The sequence below is a fragment of the Osmerus eperlanus genome, chromosome 12, assembly GCF_963692335.1.
Source record: "Osmerus eperlanus chromosome 12, fOsmEpe2.1, whole genome shotgun sequence".
NCBI lineage: Eukaryota > Metazoa > Chordata > Actinopteri > Osmeriformes > Osmeridae > Osmerus > Osmerus eperlanus.
In genome coordinates, this window is record NC_085029.1 from 2,290,201 (window position 1) to 2,310,990 (window position 20,790).

The following is a 20,790-nucleotide window of genomic DNA, read 5'->3' on the forward strand; positions in this document are numbered from 1 at the left end:
CTCCCTCTGTCTCTTTATCTCTCTCCCTCTGTCACTTTCTCTCTGTCTTTTTAACCTTGATTCAACTTTGTTTCTTATTTTTGATGGGACAATTTTTCCACAGCATGGTGTTGTTCCAACATTTCACCACAGTGTGGGGTCGTTGCAACTTTTCTTTTTGGTGGGGAAGGAAACTTCTTGTAGAACTTGCTCATCACATTTTATATGTGTAAATAGACATCTCCAAAACCTCGATCCATTATTGAACAGCAGTGAGGCATTGCTGTTCCTCCCACTACATTCCACTACCGCCCTGTCATGTTCCCCTGCAGTGTCACCTGAGCAGTTCTGGTGTGTGAAACCCAACCTGCCCTCAGAACAGGCTGACCTCCGACCCCTGCTGGGTCAGGTGACATAGGGCTAACTATAGCAACTCAAGTTTTCGCTGCGTTGGAGTCCACCGAGTGGACTTCTGAGGCTGAGGTGAGCCCTGGACCAGGAGCTTCTTTGCTTCACCTCGCAGGAACAGAGAAGTTCTGATCCAAATGGAACGTTACACTACTCACCTTGAGACCACAGACTGGAGTCACGTTAGGAGGTGTGACCGTGCTCGCACACACACACTGTACACACTTACACAAGCTACCACCGGCATCCCTTCTATTAATAGACGTGTTCATCCTCAGGTATTAAGTATTTAGTGTTAAACTGTAAACGGTGGAGGTTTTTTACAATGTGATTGAGACTGGCTATCCATCATGTCCTTCTGTCCAGGTTGGTTGTGCAACACACTGTCACATGGGAGTGAGTGTTGGCTTGGGTCAGACAGTGGTCCAATGGGGACGATATTCATGTACATGTTTTCCTGTCCCTGTACATTTTGTTAGGCATTTGTCAAAGATCTGCCTTCCTGTCACCCAGCTTAGTTCACACTAGTCTCACTACAACTATTCACCAAATCAGACCCATCCATTCTAAAGACTGATCGGATAGAAAAAGATGGAAGAGGAGACACACGTTCACACACACACACACACACACACACACACACACACACACACACACACACACACACGTACACACACACATACAACAAACAAAGGAACAGGAAGGCAAACGAGGAAAGAAGAGAGAGAGGTAAGGACGAAGGAGGAACACCAACGATCTGCCATCCTTCTTCCGCCTGCCCCCCCCCCCCCCCCCCCTCGTGGTCTATAGATAGGACACAGGGAGCATCTGCAGGATCAGTCTCCAAATCTACCTCTGAACCCTCAAGACCCCCTCCCCACTTCCTCCCCCCACTTCCTTGTACCACCCCCCCCCCCCCCGGCCTGGTCCACTGCTGATAGGGTTTCACTCTCTCTGGGGGTGTAGAGGAGGGAAGCCACCCACACACGCCCTGCGCTGCCTGGACTCACACACACACCACTCTGCCCCAGCCATCCGGGACCTGTCTATTCTGCTCCTGACCATCCCTGACAGGTAAGGCCCTGACATTACTGCTCACACACACACACACACACACATGCTCGGACTTTCACTGATACACACATGCGTGATACAACCACACGCTCGGACATTCACCGTTACACACACACTCCCATGCCATGCATGTCTGGGGTTTATTGGCCAGTAACAGGAAAGGTCACGGCAGGGTCCTGGCTAAGAGGAAGCGGCAAGCAGGCTTTCTTAGAAAGGTTAAGTCTGAGTTTAGACCATGTTTAGTCGGAGTTTAGACCATGTTTAGTCAGAGTTTAGACCATGTTTAGTCTGAGTTTAGACTGTGTTTAGTCAGAGTTTAGACCGTGTTTAGTCTGAGTTAGGACCAGATTTTGTGTGAGTATACATCATGTTTAAACGGTGTTTAGACCAGATTAAGACAGGGCTTAGACTACATTTAGAGTGGGTCTGGACTGGGTTTAGACCAGGCTTAGACTGGACATAAACCAGTTCCAAGCCTACTTGGATAGCCTACTATCCACAGTAGAATGTCTGAGTAGGGCATCCTGGAATTCTAGATGATGAGAAGTTCTCTCTCCTTGGGACACTGTACACTTAAAAACACTTGTTAATACATCAAAGCTCATTTTGAATTCTTCCTGATGCTCTCCCATTATTATTCACAAAAGGGCTTGGGGTAGTTGGGCTGGGTTCAGCATGTGATGAGACAGGGCAGGAGAGATCTGGGATCTGAGTTCTGGAGCTGAGGAGCTGAATGCATCGGGCTGTGTGTGTTTGGGAATGTGCTTACTGATGGCGTTCCCTCTCAGCTGTCCCTGGAGATTGATCTGGATCTAAAACTGGCACAGGGAGGCAGGCAGGAGCGTCCCTGAGCCTGGGAGAGTAACAGGAGCCAGGTCCTGGAAGCCCCCTGACCGGGAAGAACTGTAGATTACTGTAGCTTCCTCCATGGATGCACCCTACAACTAACCACACAGCTCCAACCACTCTGTCTCCCATTGAATCCTTTAACACCCTGGGATCTGTTGAACACTTCCATAACGTGTTCGTGCATTTGTCTGAGTGTGTGTGTGCTTGTAGGTGTGTGTGTGTCTGTGTGTGTATGCGTGTGGGTGTGTGTTTGTGGGTGTGTGTATGTGCGTGTGTGGGAAGGAGGCGGGGGCAGAGCGTGCTATAATGGTGACAGATCCACCAGAGTTGCACTGCAGAACATGCAGGTATTAATAGCTGCAGAGGGTTGGATTCTTCAGTGGTAAATGAGCTTCAATTACCACCCCTGAAGATCAATTACAGGAACTATGTCTCAGCGGAGGAGTCCCACAGCACTTTCTCCCAGCTCACCTAAAGCCTCACATAATTGCTTCTGACTTCAACAAAAGAGAGAACCAGACGTCTAACAGCAACAGTGTTCAGGCTGGTCTCAGGAGAGCGCAGAACACTGACACTTCTTCATAGCCAACAGTGTCCCCCAGGTTCTACAGACGGCCTAGGCTTTGGTCCACGCCAAGTCCATCATATGTACAGCAGAATCCCTAAGCTTTCCTCACCACAGCACATTTCACCAAGCCAATCCCTTTTTGAGATATGATCTGTTTTTCTGAGGTGGGGAAAAGGGAAGCTGTGTGGGGTGTTTTGGAATGATTGTGTCTCTGTGTGTTGTGTGTTTGATGTTTTGAATTGATTGTATCTGTGTGTTGTGTGCTGTGTGTGGTGTTTTGGAGTGACCGTCTGTGTGTGGTGTTTTGGAGTGACCATCTCTGTTCCTGTGTGTTGTGTTTTGGAGTGACCGTCTGTTTGTGGTGTTTTGAAGTGACCATCTCTGTTTCTGTTTCTCTCCAGGCTGCAGTCATGCCTCTCTCGGCCCCCGCTCCTCCAAACAAGAGAAAGAAGGTCAACAAAATTATCACTGACCTGTCCCACATCACCCAAGATGGTAAGGTTTAGGGATACATCCCAGATGAATATATTATTTGGATTAGAATGTAGTTTTCTTTACCAACAGTTAATAATTCTATCCAAAGTTTATCTGTAATATTCGGTTTCAGATCATTTAATCACTTTTCCCATGTCAGATTATCATTTTAAACCACAGCTTGTGGTGTTTATGTAATAGCACACGGACCAACACACTTAGAACGCTCACTAGCTTCACCAAGGTCTTGCTTTGTTGGTTAGCCCTTGCTATTTTAATTGACAGTAAGAAAAGTTAGAAAAAGTAATACTGAATTATAATTACTAGTGCACAGTGGCCGTGATGCAGTCTGTGATTAAGATGCCAGAGACAGATTACTTGAAGTATAGATACACACAAAGCAAAGAGCAAAGAGCACAGAGCACAGTGCACAGTGCACAGTGCACAGAGCAAAGAGCACAGTGCACAGTGCACAGAGCACAGGGCACAGGGCACATGATCAAACTGGTGGCACACACACACAGATTCCTGGAATTATAGATAGATAGTGCACAGTGCCTGTGATGCAGCAGGTGATAACAGTTCTTCTCAGTGGTTTTGGTATCTACATTTCTCAGATCACAATTGAAATTGTCTGTCATCTCTGAAGTACTTCTTCAACCTCCCCATCATCTATTCCAGTCACTTAGGCACGTCATAAAAGCAATTTCTCATTATTTTAAACAAATTGACAATGCTTTGGTTCATTCATGCAAATGATTATGCAGCCTAAATGGTGTTTGCTGTGTTTACATTAATGTTTGTATTTTTGAGTTTGTGCTATGCAATGCTGTAAAATAGTCTTGCATTTTCTGTATCACATTCTCATAAACATGACATGACAATTGACCAAGGAGACTACATTTGTACGAACATTGTTCCTGTCGCTATATCCATGTCTCAAGAAACTGACCAAGGAGGCTAAAGTGGTAGGAATAGTGCCCATGTCCGTGATGCGTGCTGGTGATTATAATGTCGTAGTTGATTTGGTGTTGAGAGTTTTGTGCACATTTGCAATGTGCAGGTAAGATTTCTGTAACAAAATTCACAGATCTATACTGAAAGTATCCACTTTATATTGTCATTAGCTAGCCAGCATTTCATCCATAAAGGAAACCCCTTGAAAGCAGCTGATTCAATGTTATGCTAGCAGTCAGCACTGCTAACTAATTGTAGCTAATAGCCTTCCAACTATACCTACTGAAATAAACCATCCACTTTAAATATTGTCTTTTTCTTAGTTAGATAGCCAGTATTTAATCAGTAAAATAGTATTGGATTTTCTAACATAAATGAGATTGTTCCTGTTTTCCCAAAGCAACAGCGGAATTATATAAATATTTCTTATCCATACAAATGATAACCTGATACATACTTATGTTTGGACACACACACACAAATAATAATTAAACAAACATCCATGTAACTACATTACACAGGTATACAACTGAAGTTTACAATTTCATTTACAAATGAAATATTTTACCACACCCATATCTCTCGCTCCCTCTCTCTGTCTTCCCCTCTCTCTCTGTCTCTCTCTGTCTCTCTCCATCTCTCTCTTGCTGCACCCAGGTCTGATTTATGAGGTACTGCTAGCAGCTCTCAGCACACTGCTGCGCTGCCAGCCGCAGCTCCAGGACGTGTGTGTGTGTGCTGGCTCGGCTCCAGGTGTCATGAATGATATCAGAGTGTGTGGTGGAGGAGGGAAACGTTTTATGGGCAGGACTGTCATGCAGTAAAAAACATCAGATCTCTCCATCTCAGTGTGTGTGAGTGTGTGTGTATGCCTACCGTGCTATTGCACTGAGGCAGGAGTCAGAGCAACCCACTGTTACACATCCAGGGGTCTTCATTTCCTCCTCTGCCCCAGATAATGAGTCGGACCCTGAGGCCTCAGAGTTTGACCTGGGCACCAAGATCAAGACCCCCAAGGATGTCATGCTGGAGGAGCTGTCTCTGCTCAATAACAAGGGCTCCAAGATGTTCAGGATGAGGCAGCAGAGAGTGGAGAGGTTTATCATCAGCGACGAGTCTCTGGTCAGTAAGAGATGCATGTTCACCACTTTATTTAGGTGTATGTACTGTGTGTGAGGGTGTGTGTGTGCGTGAGTGTGTGTGAATGTGTGTGAGTGTGTGTGTGTGTGTGTGTGTGAGGGTGTGTGTGTGCGTGAGTGTGCGAGTGTGTGTGTGTGAGTGTGTGTGAGTGTGTGTGAGTGTGTGTGTGTGTGAGGGTGTGTGAATGTGTGTGAGTGTGTGTGTGTGTGTGTGTGTGTGAGGGTGTGTGTGTGCGTGAGTGTGCGAGTGTGTGAGTGTGTGTGAGTGTGTGTGTGTGTGTGTGTGTGTGTGAGTGTGTGTGTGCTGATCAGCCACTATGTTTCTCTTTCTGCCCACTCCAGCAAAATTTTGAGAACCTGGTTCCATCCCTGGGGTGTGAAGTGATGTTCCCTCCTACTCCTCCCCCAAAGCCCGGTAAGACCACACACACACACACACACACACACACACACACACACACACACACACACATACGCACAGTCGCACAGTCAAACACACACACAGTCACACACACACTGTCACACACACACACAGTCACACACACAGTCACACAAACACACACAGTCTCACACACACACAGTCACATACACACACAGTCACACACAGACACACACAGACACACATGCACACACACACACACACACACACACACACACAGAGACACGTGTCTTGAGCCCTGCCTCTGTCTCCATCAGTGGTGGATGAGGAGGCAATGAAGGCAGAGCTGGAGAGGAAGAGGCAGGAGTACATCCAAACCTACGTATCTCCATGGGAACGCGCCATGAAGGGAGACCAGACCCTCACAGCCACCATGAGGGCCTGCATGCCAGGACCCTACATCCACAAAGACCTGCCCCTCTTCAAGAGCTTCAACAGGTACAGTCCACACACACACACACTTCCCTCACACACACGTTTCCATACAATACTGACACTCACACACACACACACACAGACTCAGCCCCACATACAGACTCACACACACACTTCCAGACACACACATACACACACAGCAGTGTGTTGGCTAGTCTAAGTAGTATGGTGTCATCAGTTGTTGTGGCCTCAGTGTGACAGTATGACAGGGGCGTGGCTAGGCGTCTCTGACAGCACCCTGGAACACTGGCTATTACCAACAACAGAGGAGTTAATTACATCGTTCAGCACCTAGCCAAGGGGCTAACAAGAAAAGTCTACACACACACACACACACACACACACAAGAACACACACACCAACACATACGCACACATGTTCACACACAGGGTTGAAATGTTTCCGTCAGAATGTTCAGATAAAGATAGTTAATGAGTTAAGATGGTGTGAAAATGTCCTTAATGTTCATACAGTGGTTTTAGCCTGAGTAGTTCTGATTGGCCCCTCCTCCCCTGTCTCCTCCCACCCAGGACGGCGTTGCCCTATGGGGGCTTTGAAAAGGGCAACAGGCTGCTGACCTTCGAGGCTCCTGAGATCCGATTGGCCCCCGAGGAGCCGGAGCCCCTCCCCTCCCTGCAGGCAGACATCCGGTCCCGCCCCTCCTTTAACCGCACCCCCATAGGCTGGGTCTGCAGCGAGGACTGCACCCACACCCCCCTGGAGCTCGACACCATCCCCTTCGACGGAGAGACGGATGACCTGTGAACACACGCACGCGCGCAGAGACGAGGATCACACACACATGTTGATATGTATCTACTTGCATGGAACACAGTGGCTTGTGTAGAAGGGAGTGTAACATAGATATGAATCCATAGTGCTTTGTCCTGTCTCTCTCTCTCTCCTCCCTCCCTCTTGTCCTCTTGCTCGGCGTTTTACTCTACGATGATGACCGTGATGGCTGAACATGCACTAGAGTTATCTAATAAACTTCCACTGTACAGAATGTGTGGTCTCTGTTGGTCAAGCTAAACTTTGGTAATGTATATTATTGTCATAACAGTCCAAAAAAAACAAAAAACAGCAATGGCAGCATTGAAACACACACACACACACACACACTTACTCCGCGGTTCCCTGGAACAGCATGGGGCAGCATGGATCGCTTGCAGGGCCGAAATTACGTCATGTTCATTGCCGAACCACTTCAGTTCAAAAGGGGGCAGCATTTAGCTAAACATAATTATTTACTACGTCACATACTCCAAGCATAGCTGAAATACGGCCTATTATCGCGAGACCGGTGTGCAGCGACCGCAGCGCTGGATGGCGCTTGTGGAGGTTGGATGTCCCTGCGGCTCGCCATCTCTCTCTTCATCACACAGGAGGACACGGGACAGGGACCGGCAGGCAGAAACCCCAGGGTAAGTAGAAACATACGTACTTAAAACCGCTAACGAGGCAAGGGCACGTGGAGAACTAGGCGCACTTGTTAAACATAGCGGCAGCACCCGGGAGTAAAGTGAGAGTAATCCCGCGCGTCCAGATGTGCTCTTCCCAGCGCGGCTGTCACCATCAACGGTGCGGATGTTTGCTGGTCTCTCTCTCTCTCTCTCTCTCTCTCTCTCTCTCTCTCTCTCTCTCTCTCTCTCTCTCTCTCTCTCTCTCTCTCTCTCTCTCTCTCTCTCTCTCTTTCTCTCTCTCTCTCTCTCTCTCTCTCTCTCTCTCTCTCTCTCTCTCTCTCTCTCTCTCTCTCTATGTGTCTCTCTCTCGCTCTCTTTTTTGTCTTGCTACTCCCCTCCCTCTGTATTTGACTCAATGTGCATTTGTTCTGAATCTCGCTGGTGCTGATGGTGTTCTTTCCGCAGGTAAATACGTAACAGCCTTGCCGCACGCGGAACTGCTCACACGCAGTATCTTGCGAGACAGTTTGCTAAATTTTCTTGGTTGTCTGTCCAATCTGAATGAATGTTTAGAAGCTTAATTGCGCACTTTGTAATTTGAACTATCCTTATTTTATGAGTCTGTGAGCCGCATTATTGTAACCGGTTGAGGTTCCGCTGTGTGGACTTGTTGATAGATGGCCAGTCGACCACAATCTCTTGTGGCGGATTCACGCTCTGGTCTCATCTCGCCCTCCGGCCGGTATTGATTTACCGTTGCGGTTCCAATTCATATGATAGATGAGTTTTGCCGTTACCGGCCTGCACGCGCCATCACACACTCGTTGACACATCCTCCCCCCTCATCACACGCGCACACGCCGCTGCAGTTGGAAGCAAATCACCTTACCTTCATGGGGTTCACGACCACTTCAAACCTGGAAAATTTGACTTCTTTACTTAAGTTTCCACCTTTGCTAGTTCAGAATGTAAGGTTGGGTTTCCTTGTTTTAAGTGTATATTACGGTTGTCAATGTTGTCTATGGGAACAATCTGCTCGTTTGTAGTAGAGGACAGGGTGTGTGTGTGTGGCGGGGGTGGGGGGGTGTGGGGGGGGGGGTTGAAGTGTGTGTGCATTTCTTTATGTACATACATGTGTGTGCCTGTGGGAAGATAATCTGACCCTAAACACAAACCTCTGGCTCTGTGATAGCTGACGAGTCACTTGTTACAGCCTGTTTTAGATGGAGTCAGATTATCATCATCAAGGCCCATCAGAGAGAGCACAAGATACCTTGACCTTTCCCTGACCAGTCAGACTGACCAGTCTGATTCTCCTGATACTCTGATCCAGTCTTCTCGCTTGTCTTTGTTTTTTATCCACTTATCTTTTTCCTTTACTTAGCCTGCTTTTCTCCCCCCCCCCCCTCTCTCTTTCTCTCCCTCATACTCTCGTTTCCCCCTGCCTATCTCCCTCCCTCCCTGCCTATCTCCCTCCCCCCTCCCTCCTTCCTTCATTCCTTCCTTCCTTCCTTCTCTCTCACTGCCTTTCTTCCTCTCTTAATCAGACCTAAGCTGTGAGCAGCTTGTGTGATCCTCAGCACGCATGCTAAATAAGGAGGATTATTTCCCCTAATTACACATTAGGGGTTGACAGCGTTTGTGTGCAGAGGTGTGCTGGCTGTAACAGGCGTGTGTGCAGGTGTGTGTGTGTGTGGGCTGTCACACAGGTGTGTGTGTGTTGTCACACAGGCATGTGTGTGTGTGTGTGTGTGGGCTGTCACACAGGCATGTGTGTGTGTGCTGTCACAAGAGCAGCCTGCCATGCTGTAGAGCTACATGTGAGATGGTGGGATGACCTTGAAGGTCGTTGTTTGTCTTAACTGTGGCCCAAACTGGTGTGCATAGACACACATGTGCGAGGGCACGCACGTGTACACTCACACACACACAAATACATACATTATGGTTTGCACACTGGTCCTGTTGCTAGACGTAAACTTAAGTAGGACCGGCAATATGAAAAACTTGGAGTAAGTGGTGCCTCTGTGATTTGAGAGTCCAAGTAATGGAACTCCTGATGTGGGAGGAAGAGAGAGGAAGAGGAATGAAAGCAGGGATTTTAGAAGAGATGAAGTTTGAGGCATTGGGTGGGGAATGAACTGTTGGCTCTCCTTATTGTCAACTGGGGCTATTTGAAGTTACACATAACCCAGTTACAGGGATAGTATATGTGTGTGTGAGTGTGTGTGTGTGAGTGTGTGTGAGTCTGTGTTTGTGTCTGTAAGTGTGTGTGTCTGTGAGTGTGCGTAAGTGTGTGTGTATGCATCGTGAGTGTGTGAGTGTGTGTGTATGCATCTGTAAGTGTGTGTGAGTCTGTGTGTGTGCGTCTCTAAGTGTGTGTGAGTGAAAGAGAATGGAGACCAGAGAATCAGAAGAAAGTGATAGAGTGGAGTGAATGAGTGAAGAGAAAGTGTCACATCCAGTCTGCAGTCTGGACAGTAGAACTTTAATGACCACTTGTGCTAGCCAGCAGGCCAGCAGTGGAACCAGCAGTAACTCTGATGATCTCACTCTGATATGTGTGGAACCCTAAACCTACTACAAGGATGTACACATTCACATTGCTACACACACACATACCAACACACACACACGCATACCAACACACAACAACGGACCAACTCACACATTTCTGAACAGAGGCAGCTCTTTATGAGCTGTGATGACAGAGAGTGAGAGACAGAGAGAGACAAACAGAGAGAGAGAGACAGAGAGAGAGACAGAGCGATAGAGGGAGAGAGAATGAGGAGTGAGCAAAAAAGAAAGGGAGAAGTGAATGAAGAAAGAGGTTGTGAATGAAAGAGAGAGGGAACAAGACAGAGGGATAAAGAAAGAGACAAAAAAGGGGGTTAAGGAAGAGGACGGGGAGGGGGGGGGGAGGGAGGGGGATTGGGGGAGAGAGGGGGGGAGAGAGGGGGGGACGGGATTAAAGCATGCATCCCCACGTGTCTCTTATCTGTCAGCCTCTACATGGGTGTGTGTTTGTGTGTGTGCATGTGTGTATGTGTGTGTGCATGTGTGTGTGCATGTGTGGGTGTGTATGGGTGTGTGTGTGTTGGTATGCAGGAGGACAGAGGCTCCTGGTTATGTACGTTCACCAGAGATGTGGATCAGAGATGAGCAGTGGGAGAGATGTGTGGATCAAACACCACGTGGGCGTCTCTCAAATCTGTCCCCAGATACACAAACCCCTGACGTGCTCCTGGTGGTGGGGGGGGGGGGGGGAGGGGGGTGACATAGAGAGACCTCTTCTCTTCTTGTGAGGGATAGAGAGAGAGGGACAGAGGGAGGGGCAGAGAGAGAGAGAGAGAGAGAGGGATGGAGAGAAACTGTTCAGCTCAGGCTAACTGGCTGACTACTGACTGGCTGGCTAGCTGGCTGACTACTGACTGGCTGGCTAGTTGGCTGAATACTGACTTGCTGGCTAGCTGGCTGAATACTGACTGGCTGGCTAGCTGGTTGGTTGACTGGTTGGATGACTGGCTGGATGAATGGATGACTGACTGGTTGACTGACCAGCTGGCTAACTGCTGACTCCCTGGCTGGATGGTTGGTTGGCTGGTTGGATAACTGGTTGGCTGACTGGTTTGCTGGCTGGATGACTAGCTGGATGACTAACTGGATGACTAACTGGCTTACTGGCTGGCTGTCTGGTTGGTTGGCTGGTTGGATGACTGGCTAGCTGGACGGCTGACTGGTTGGTTGGCTGGATGACTGGCTGGATGACTTGCTGGATGACTGGATAACTGACTGGCTGACTGCTGACTGACTGGCTGGTTGACTGGCTGGCTGCTTAGATGACTGACTGGCTGGTTGACTGACTAACTGACTGACTGGTTGGTTGGCTGCTGACTTAGAGCGTAGCTCTCCCAGGCACTCCGTCCACATGGGGGCACGGCCAGTGTTTGATTGAATAGCGTCTTGACTCACTGTGGCTTCCAGGAACTCTAAACCATCAATACACATCAGCATCAGGAGCCAACCCACCCAGGGCCAGCAGAGAGAGAGAGAGAGAGAGAGAGAGAGAGAGAGAGAGAGAGAGAGAGAGAGAGAGAGAGAGAGAGAGAGAGAGAGAGAGAGAGAGAGAGAGAGAGAGAGAGAGAGAGAGAGAGAGAGAGAGAGAGAGAGGGTGTGTGTGTGTGTGTTTGGATGAGTGCAGTAGAGTGTGCAGCAGTGTGTTTCTCACATGGTTTGGCTTTCCCCCCCTCGTGCCTGCAGCTTGGCCTATTTCCATGGTAACTAGCCGAGGATCTGTGCACATGCACACACATACACATACACACGCACACACATTCTGCAACTGTGTGCCAGTGTCATCTCAGTTCTCCATGGCTGTGCGGTGCAGAGAATGGAAGTGTGATCACACACTCTGAGAATCTCAGCGGGACTGTCACACACAGCACTGAACATGGCTGCAGCTCTTTTGAGGGAAACGGCAAATAGGGACACTGTAAATCTGATAAATCTGTTTATGTGTTTGTGAGAGGTTGAGAAAAGAGAGAGAGAGGGATGGAGAGAGGGATGGAGAGAGAGGGACAGAGGGAGGGGCAGAGAAAGGGAGGGGCAGAGAGAGAGAAGGATGGCGAAAGAAAGGGACAGAGAGGGAGAGAGAGGGAGAGGGATGGATGGAAAGGGAGAGAAAAGGGGGATACAGGGAGAGAGAGATGGAGAAGATGTGGTTTCCAGCGACCGCTGTGAGGTCATAAGGTCACGAGGAGGAGGGGTTATATAAGTGAGGATAAAAGAAAGGAAAGGTGTCTCTCTGTACCTCTCTCTTTTTCTGTCAATTTTTTTTATTCAAATTAATTCAGGGGGCTTTATTGGCATGAAAGAACACATTTTCATATTGCCAAAGCAACCGAATAACAATATTACAGAAATAGTACTTATCCATATAAATCACCGCCTTATATATACTTATATTTATAGACACACACACACACACACACACACACACACACACACACACACACACATACAGATCATAATTAAACCTATACATTCATGTAACTACAGTACACAGGTATATAACTGCAGTTTAATTTCACAAATGAAGTATTTTATACACACCTATATACTGTATATTGACATACTGTAGATATACGCACTTCCTTTAAACTAATATTCAGACATTTTACATTTTAAAGGAACACATTATACAGTATGATATAGTAACAATATTGTGTATATAAAGTAAAACAATAAAAACTAGAGAGGGTACAATTTCTGGGGAAATTGTAGGGTGTGCTTGCTTGCGTCCGTTGCACAGGGGTCCGTTTTTGAATGACATTTTTACAACTGATACTTCAGTTTATTTTATATAAAAATGCATACTTATTATTTATAAAGATTACATAGATTTTTGCTGCTCATTTACAATTGAAAATACGAGTGAAGTGTAGAATGAAATAGATTTCTTCTCATTTCCCCTGCAAGAGGCAGCCTCATCGCTGAATCAAAACGAATAAATTTGGCAGACCGGTGTTAAAATTGACCTAATCTCTATGACTTAAACGTCCTTTTAAGTTTTCCCTTCTCGTGATATTTTCAGGCATTTAGCCTACTCATATTGCATTCATTCATTAATAAAGAACCCCCTTTGAAGATTATTCTACGACGTTACTGGCAGTAGAAGATGGAATCGCGATTCAAACATTACCATCTGCTAACTGAAAAAATGCCCCCAAAAACGTAAATAAGCTTGACATTTATTTAGTGGAAAATCGCTCATTCATAAAAAGCTCACTGGTAGCGATCATTGTCAGTAACAACGCAAAATGCGATATAGCCCTGTGTGGAGAAGCTGCCCCGGTAAATTCTACTACAGTACAGTACTAGACTACTGCTGTGTTCGTCTTGGTAGCGATTGCGTTGGTTGAATTCGATTGAACGTTCCGTTGTACGGTTTAGGCTGAAATTAATTATTTTCATGAACAGATTGACAAAGTTTAGGCTGTGGCAATGAAGTTTAGGTTAGTAGTCAGATAGTTTCACCTTTTGAAAGACTTTTGATTTAAGTAAGGGGAGTGCCGAACATGTTATTTCGCCGTTTGACTTCCTAAACAGCTGTGTAAGTTAGATGTTTTTGTAGTTTGTCTCGCGTAAGCTACAGCGTTGCAGTGAGCAACACTAGTTTGAAACCACAGGTAATGATAATTTCACCAACAAATCGTTTACTTGTAATGTAATGTCATAATAAATCCTACAACGAAAATGTATTTGTGAGGAATGTTTATTTTAACGATTGGAAACAGATGCATCATAGACCACTGTAGTAGCTATGTGTTGCCCGGGCAACAGAGGCTAATGTCATGATGCTAATGCTTCAGTGAAATAGTAGACTACCGTTTCCGAAAGTAGATGTGGGCCTACTTCCTTAATAATATCAGCTAATATTGTACATTACATACAAGTAAAATGAGTAAATAGTTATCACCCTGGCCTCTTTGCTTGTGGCGTTTCTGCAGCTGCCTTGCAGTAAAGCTATAGTTAGCCTAGCTATCCCCCAAGTTAACAGATGCGAAACGAATGTTCTGCTACAGGTAGTCACGCGTGTTTTCGTGACGTTAGTGACGTAGTGACGTTAGTAACGTCAGTGACTGTGGCTAGCAAATTAGCCACCGTTAGCTTCACTTTTCGCCACAAAAACTTAACTTGAGCCTAAACCATGCAACGGAACGTAAATAAAAATACAAGCAACTCAATCGCTACCAAGACGAAACTTTTGACACCTAGCTTGTCTATGTAGGCCAAATATTGACAAAGATTTAGGGGGGCAAAAATAAATAATAAATATATATGTGAGAGAACAAAGGTTGTGCTCTTGCCGAAGGCTTGAGCACACCCAATAATATATATGTGAGACAACAAAGGTTGTGCCCTTGCCGAAGGCAAAGCACACCCAAATATGTAATGTTTTTTTGTTATTATTGATTCATTTAAGTGTATTACTGTATTAGTTGTTCTCAAGTTGTGACATTTCTGAACTAATTTAGCAGCAGTAACAGTAATGCACCTTTTGGCATTTCATCTAGATAAGGCATATTTTCAATATCAATTTTAGTTTCGAATTCTTCATACATTTTTGTGATTTAGATCAAAGAGCTTTGTCTAAAGTTTTGGTCCTGTTTGCATTTGGTCCTGTTTCTCTGGGCGAAAGTAAAGTTTGGCTTCTTCCTCTCTCTGTCTCTCCCTCTGTCTTTCCCTCTGTCTCTCCCTCTGTCTCTCTCTCTCTGTCTCTCCCTTTGTCTCTCCCTCTGTCTCTCTCTCTGTCTCTCTCTGTCTTTCCCTCTGTCTCTCCCTCTGTCTCTCTCTGTCTCTCCCTCTGTCTCTCCTTCTGTCTGTCTCTCCCTCTGTCTCTCCCTCTGTCTCTCTCTCTGTCTCGCCCTCTGTCTCTCCTTCTGTCTGTCTCTCTCTGTCTCTCCCTCTGTCTCTCTCTCTGTCTATCCCTCTGTCTCTCTCTCTGTCTCTCTCTGTCTCTCCCTTTGTCTCTCCCTCTGTCTCTGTCTCTCCCTCTGCCTCTCCCTCTGTCTCTCCCCCAGTCTTTCCCTCTGTCTCTCTCTCTCTTTGGGGGGGTGTTATCATAATAACCCAGTCAACAGGACTGTCAAGTCTGAGACGTTCCAGTTGTAGTTCCTTTCCTCACGACCAGCCACAACATCCCTCTGTAACCGTGACAACGGCCCACACCGCAGCACATCCCTGTGCCCTCTGGCACACTGCCGGGGGGTGGGGGGGGGGGGGACGACGACGACTGCGGCTTCGCCCTAGAGAGGGACGATGTTCAACCTACTTGTTTATACTGTATAAAAAATGCCAATATAAATACAGACAGAAAAGCAAGTGACACACACACACAGAGGCTGCAAGACTTTGACTCTGTCTTACTATATCGCAGCAATGTCTTCATCATATCTGATGCTGCATGGGCTGTCTCTGCGGGATCATCTCTCGCGATGTGACTGTGCAGCATTAGATGTGTTGGTGTGCGTGTCTCCTGGAACCATGACGATGTGGGATGTGTGTCCCGCAGGCAGAACGACAGCGGAGGAGAGACCAGCTGTTGAGATGAAGTGAAGAGTGACGAGTCAGCACCTTGGAGTAGCAACACCCTACACATCCCAGGACGCTTTGGACTTACGCACGCACACACACACACATTAACACATACACACACACCCCCCCCACATTAACACACACACACACACCCCACATATCAACACACATTCTACAATCTACAAGGACCTGAAACAGATTCCCTATCAGGTTGAACCCATCTTGACGTGAGGGATGAAGAGGGATGTGCATTTTCTCCCCCAACCCTGACATCGTCCCCCCCTCGCCTTCACCGCAGCCTCCCCCCGCCTCACCCGGCCTCCCCCAGCCTCACTCATTCTCCTTCGCTCTCTCTCATGGGAGTAACATAGGAACCGGCACTTCATCGAATGCCCCTCCCCCTCCTTGCGTTTCCGTGGTGACGGAAGCGCTAAGGAAGTGATGTCGTGGAAGAGGAACTACTTTGCGTCGGGCGGAGGAGCAGGAGGGGTGCAGGGGCTGATGAGCCCACGAAACATGACCTCCATCGCTCCCAGTAAAGGCCTGAGCAACGAACCTGGGCAGAACAGCTGCTTCCTCAACAGTGCTCTGCAGGTCAGATATGGACACACACACACACAGTATATACTTTTCACACATTCAGAATCACATTTATACTACACACAAACACTCACACACCAATCTCTGTCACTGTGCACACATTTAGACTCATGCCACACACACTCACCCTCACACCCCAATCTCTCTCTTTCACACACATGTACCGTGCACACATTTAGACACACAAACACGCACACATACTCATACATGTTCATTTATATCAGAGCTCTGAGGAGTTTACATGCCAAGAAAGCACATATTTATTTTCCCTTTGGCAGGGCTAATATTGGACCATCTCAGCATTCATCATCTGTGGCCCTCTATGTGTGTGTGTGTGTGTGTGTGTGTGAGAGATATATTGTTTGTGTGTGTGAGAGAGAGATTGGGGTGTGAGAGTGTGTGCATGCATGAGAGAGAGATTGTTTGGTGTGAGAGATTGTGTGTGTGTGTGTGTGAGAGAGAGAAAGAGTATGTGTGTGTGTCTGTGTGTGTGTGAGAGAGAGATTGGGGTGTGAGTGTGTGTGTGCCAAGGTTATTATAGTTTTACATTTTTCATTAGTTTTTATTTCGTTTAGACTTTTTGTTTTCAAATTCAGTTTAGTTTTAATAGTTTTTAAACTGGGTTTGCTAGTTTAGTTTCTATTTTTTGAAAATGTTTAGTTTTAGTTCAGTTTTTTTTTAAATTCGTTTTAGTGTTAGTTTTAGTCTTTTGCTAAACCACAAACGCTTCCTCCTGTTTGTGGTGTTCCTGCGTATTTACTAACCAGCAGCTAAGTTCGTCGGTGAAAGCACTGCTGTAGTGTTCTCTGTCTTGTCTCCGTCATGCTGCCTATAGCCCTGTACCGGGGTTAACTTCTGTTTCGGGGGAGGGGGGCTTGGCGTCGTCCTTTACCTTATTAAGGTAAGCTAGGTTAACCTCCTTGTGCACGCTTCTCAAATGTACTTTCAAATTCGTGGGATTTTTCAATTTCATAAATTGGCCACATATTTCACCACCTTCCACTGCAAGGCACTTGCTTTTATCTGACACACATATAGAAGCAAATCAGTTATATAATGTTTTGAATTTTAAAAGGCATTGAATACTTAATATTGAAATTTAAACAACACTGAATTATCATATGAATATATTTCAATGTAAAATAAAATTAAGGTTGCTCAATTCGAGTCCCAAAAAATTATCTTAAAAAATGTATATATTTTTTTTGATCTTATAAAATTTGGATCTTATAAAATTTGACCTTATAAAATTTGACCTTATAAAATTAGATCTTAAAAAATTAGATCAAAACAAATTTAGCATATCAAATTCGGAATCGCCAAAGCATAGTTGTTTTGCCTGGTAGTCATCATGCGTTTTCTCTTCTCTATTGCTCGATTGCTCTATCTATCCTTGGTATCCCGGATGTTTCAATCTGAATTTTTTCGCCTCAATTTTTTGGGGCTCGAATATGATAGGCTAAATTTTTTGGCGCTCCAATTTTTTTAAGATAAAATTTTTTGGGTTCGAATTTAAGCAACCTCAATTTCTGAGCCTTGAATTTTTGGATCTGAATTTTTTATAACATTGAAATATATATTCATATGTGAATTTGGTGTTCAATATTCAATTCAATATTAAGTATTCAATGCCTTTTAAAATTCAAAAGTGTCACTGATTTGCTTCCATACACAGTCATTCAAAGTAATCCCAAATAGGACTCGTCGCTTTCTTCCGACTTTCGGTACCAGCATGATGCCAGGCGAGGAGCATGGACTATGCTGTGTTCAATTTGACATGAAATGTCTTAATTTCTGGGTTCCCAGTCAGAAATGTAAACTCTGAAAGATATTTGCTCTATGAAAGACATTGACAAAGACGAAAACTATTTACTCTATTATTGGATTTTATTTTAGTTAGTTTTGCGACCAGACAATACAGTTTTAGGGGCCCTATTTTAACCATCTGAAACGCAAGTATCAAAATGCAAAGCGCAAGTAACTTTGTGGACGTGACTCCGGCGCTGTTGCTATCATAGATATATATAAACACTAGATGTCTCGTCCGCGTTGCCGGACAACGGAGTCGAACGTCCGCACATTAGGCTGCAAGGTGAACCACGAAAAGTCTTTTAGAAAATGATTCCCATCTTGCTCCACACTCTGGCATCTACACAATCTTTAGCTCATAAAAAGAACGATTCGTGCTAAGCTACCAAAAAAAAGTTTGTTGCTGAAATTACAGTCGATTATCGTTGCGTCTATGGTTTATGCAGAACTAGTTTCTTCAGAGCGTAATAGGATTTTGGTTCGACACGTGATCGTTCTACACCAATAAGGTAGCTGCTTTTTGTCAACATGGATGGATATGTTTGGCAAATAGTGGATGGGACCTTGCACGTAACAGAAATTCGGCCCCTGACAGTGTTTTACATGTGATACACTGCGGCTGCAAAAGTGCGTGTGAGACAGGCAGATGTTCATGTTTTTCTGCAGGACTGTGTTGCACAGACTTATGTCGTTGTTGTAATTGTGCCAACACAAAAGAAACTTTTGATTTGAAGATACTTATGAATAATTATGTTATTTAAAAATAGAATAGAAGTATGCAGTGGAATAACGACATCTCTGACGTTGATAACAAACCAAACCGTTTCAAAATCGGTTGAAAATTGAGCAAGTTATGGTCATTTAAAAAGTACATGTAGATTCAACACAATGTTATGGGTGAGGGAGTTGACTGTCGCAAGATGGCCGCCACGTGCGGACGTTCTAGACTCCGCCGTAAGACATCTAGGGCCCGATCTTGCACCCAGCGCAATTGACTTTGTCAACGACGCAAGTATCATTCCTAGTTTGCACTCGACGCAAAGCGGACTTTTCCCTCCACAGATGCACGTCGAAATGACATTGCGCTCCCGTGGGCAGTTCAGCGAAAAAGGAGGCGTGTTCCGGCGCAAACGTTCCCTGGTGCTATTTTGAAGTTTCCGAAAAACAATTCCTGCCACTGACCAGGAAAAACGTGGTCTAAAGTCAATGGCGCATTATTCAAATGCTATTTTAAGGGCGCAAGCTTGGTCCGTGCACACTTCTGGCGAGGCCAGGGTCTTCTTTCTGCGAAGCTACGTTACATTGTTTTGATTTATGGCGTGTTACATTTCTTCAATGTTTATAAAAACATTTTCATGAGAAATCTCTATGTATGTGAACATGATTTGTAACAATTGTGGCAATTTTCTCCCACGCCTGTTTAACCGAAGCTAATTTGGGTGGGTTTCTTCTCCCATCTCCATCAGAATCAGAATCAGAATTCGGTTTATTCGCCATGTAGCCTATGTTACACAAACACGGAATTTACTGTGGCAGGAAGGTGCAAACAATAAACATATACGGGTCTTAAATTAAGTTAAAAAGTACAATAGTTAAACTAATTCCAAGAACTAAACTATTTAAAAATAAAATATAGGGTAGGCTATATAAAAATAAGAATAAGAATTTGAATGAGAAGCATGAGCGAGCAATTTAGTTCAATGAGAAAACTGCTCTGCCTTTCCCATAAAATGTCACTTATCTATCTGTTACGGCCCTGACTAGAACATCGGTCTCCTTAGCTGTGAACCGCTCCTGGCGTGCGCCTGGTAAATCCGCCGTTATAATAGCAATCCGCCATGGAACAAGCGCTGCTCTTAAAGGGAATGTGAGATGACGCTCTGATTGGTTTATTGCACGTTACGCCCAAACCACACCCATTAGTAATGTAGCTACTTCGGACCAACCCATTTTAGATTTGCGGCAGGCGCAAAGTCATTTATCCCGCCGGCAAAATAGCAACCGAGCCGGAGTCCCGCCCACAAAGTTACTTGCGCTTTGCTTTTTGATACTTGCGTTTCAGATCGGCAAAATAGGGGGGCTAGTGTTTATATATATCTATAGTTGCTATTAAACGTTCTCATCAGGGCCGTGAAAGATAGTGAAGTGACATGTATACACATGTATAGGAAAGGCAGAGCAGTTTTCTCATTGCACTAAGTTGCCCACTCATGCTGCTCATTCAAATTCTATTCTTATTTTTATATATATTTAATTTTTTAAATTGTTATATTTTTTAATTGTTTAGTTCCTAGAATTTGTTTAACCATTGTACTTTTTAACTTAATTTAAGCCCGTATATGTTTACTGTTTGCACCTTCCTGCCACAGTAAATTCCGTGTTTGTGTAACATAGGCTACATGGTGAATAAACCGAATTCTGATTCGTGGGATGAAATAGCCACAGTTGTTACAAATCAAGTTCACATACATAGAGATTTCTCATGATTTCTCCTGGCCTCGCCAACAGTGTGCACGGGCCAAGCTTGCGCCCTTAAAATAGCATCTGAATAACGCGCCA

The 20,790-nt window shown here is 45.4% G+C and overlaps 2 protein-coding genes across 12 annotated transcripts in view; both read left to right on the forward strand.

The window, feature by feature from the left end:
• The first annotated feature begins 1,347 nt into the window (after positions 1 to 1,347).
• Positions 1,348 to 7,328, forward strand: myoz1b (myozenin 1b). 2 transcript variants are annotated; one of them, XM_062475478.1, is made up of 6 exons: positions 1,348 to 1,461; positions 3,280 to 3,373; positions 5,265 to 5,431; positions 5,791 to 5,863; positions 6,145 to 6,325; positions 6,853 to 7,328. In XM_062475478.1, exons 2-6 carry the CDS (start codon positions 3,289 to 3,291, stop codon positions 7,085 to 7,087), a joined length of 741 nt encoding a protein of 246 aa, XP_062331462.1. In that variant the 5' UTR covers positions 1,348 to 1,461; positions 3,280 to 3,288; the 3' UTR covers positions 7,088 to 7,328. The 2 variants fall into 2 exon arrangements, with proteins under 2 accessions (XP_062331462.1, XP_062331463.1); XM_062475479.1 differs by lacking the exon at positions 1,348 to 1,461 and adding an exon at positions 2,348 to 2,366.
• Positions 7,329 to 7,625: 297 nt separating this feature from the next.
• Positions 7,626 to 20,790, forward strand: part of usp54b (ubiquitin specific peptidase 54b) — a 62,347-nt gene continuing 49,182 nt past the window's right edge. For 4 of the 10 annotated variants that reach the window (XM_062474990.1, XM_062474986.1, XM_062474991.1 and 1 more), the window contains exons 1-2: positions 7,789 to 7,903; positions 15,800 to 16,416. In XM_062474990.1, coding sequence (XP_062330974.1) covers positions 16,264 to 16,416 — 153 coding nt within the window. In that variant the 5' untranslated portion in view covers positions 7,789 to 7,903; positions 15,800 to 16,263. Of the gene's footprint in view, positions 7,747 to 7,786; positions 7,904 to 8,123; positions 8,191 to 15,799; positions 16,417 to 20,790 lie in introns of those variants that run through there. The other 6 variants (XM_062474987.1, XM_062474989.1, XR_009931901.1 and 3 more) reach the window with 6 other exon arrangements.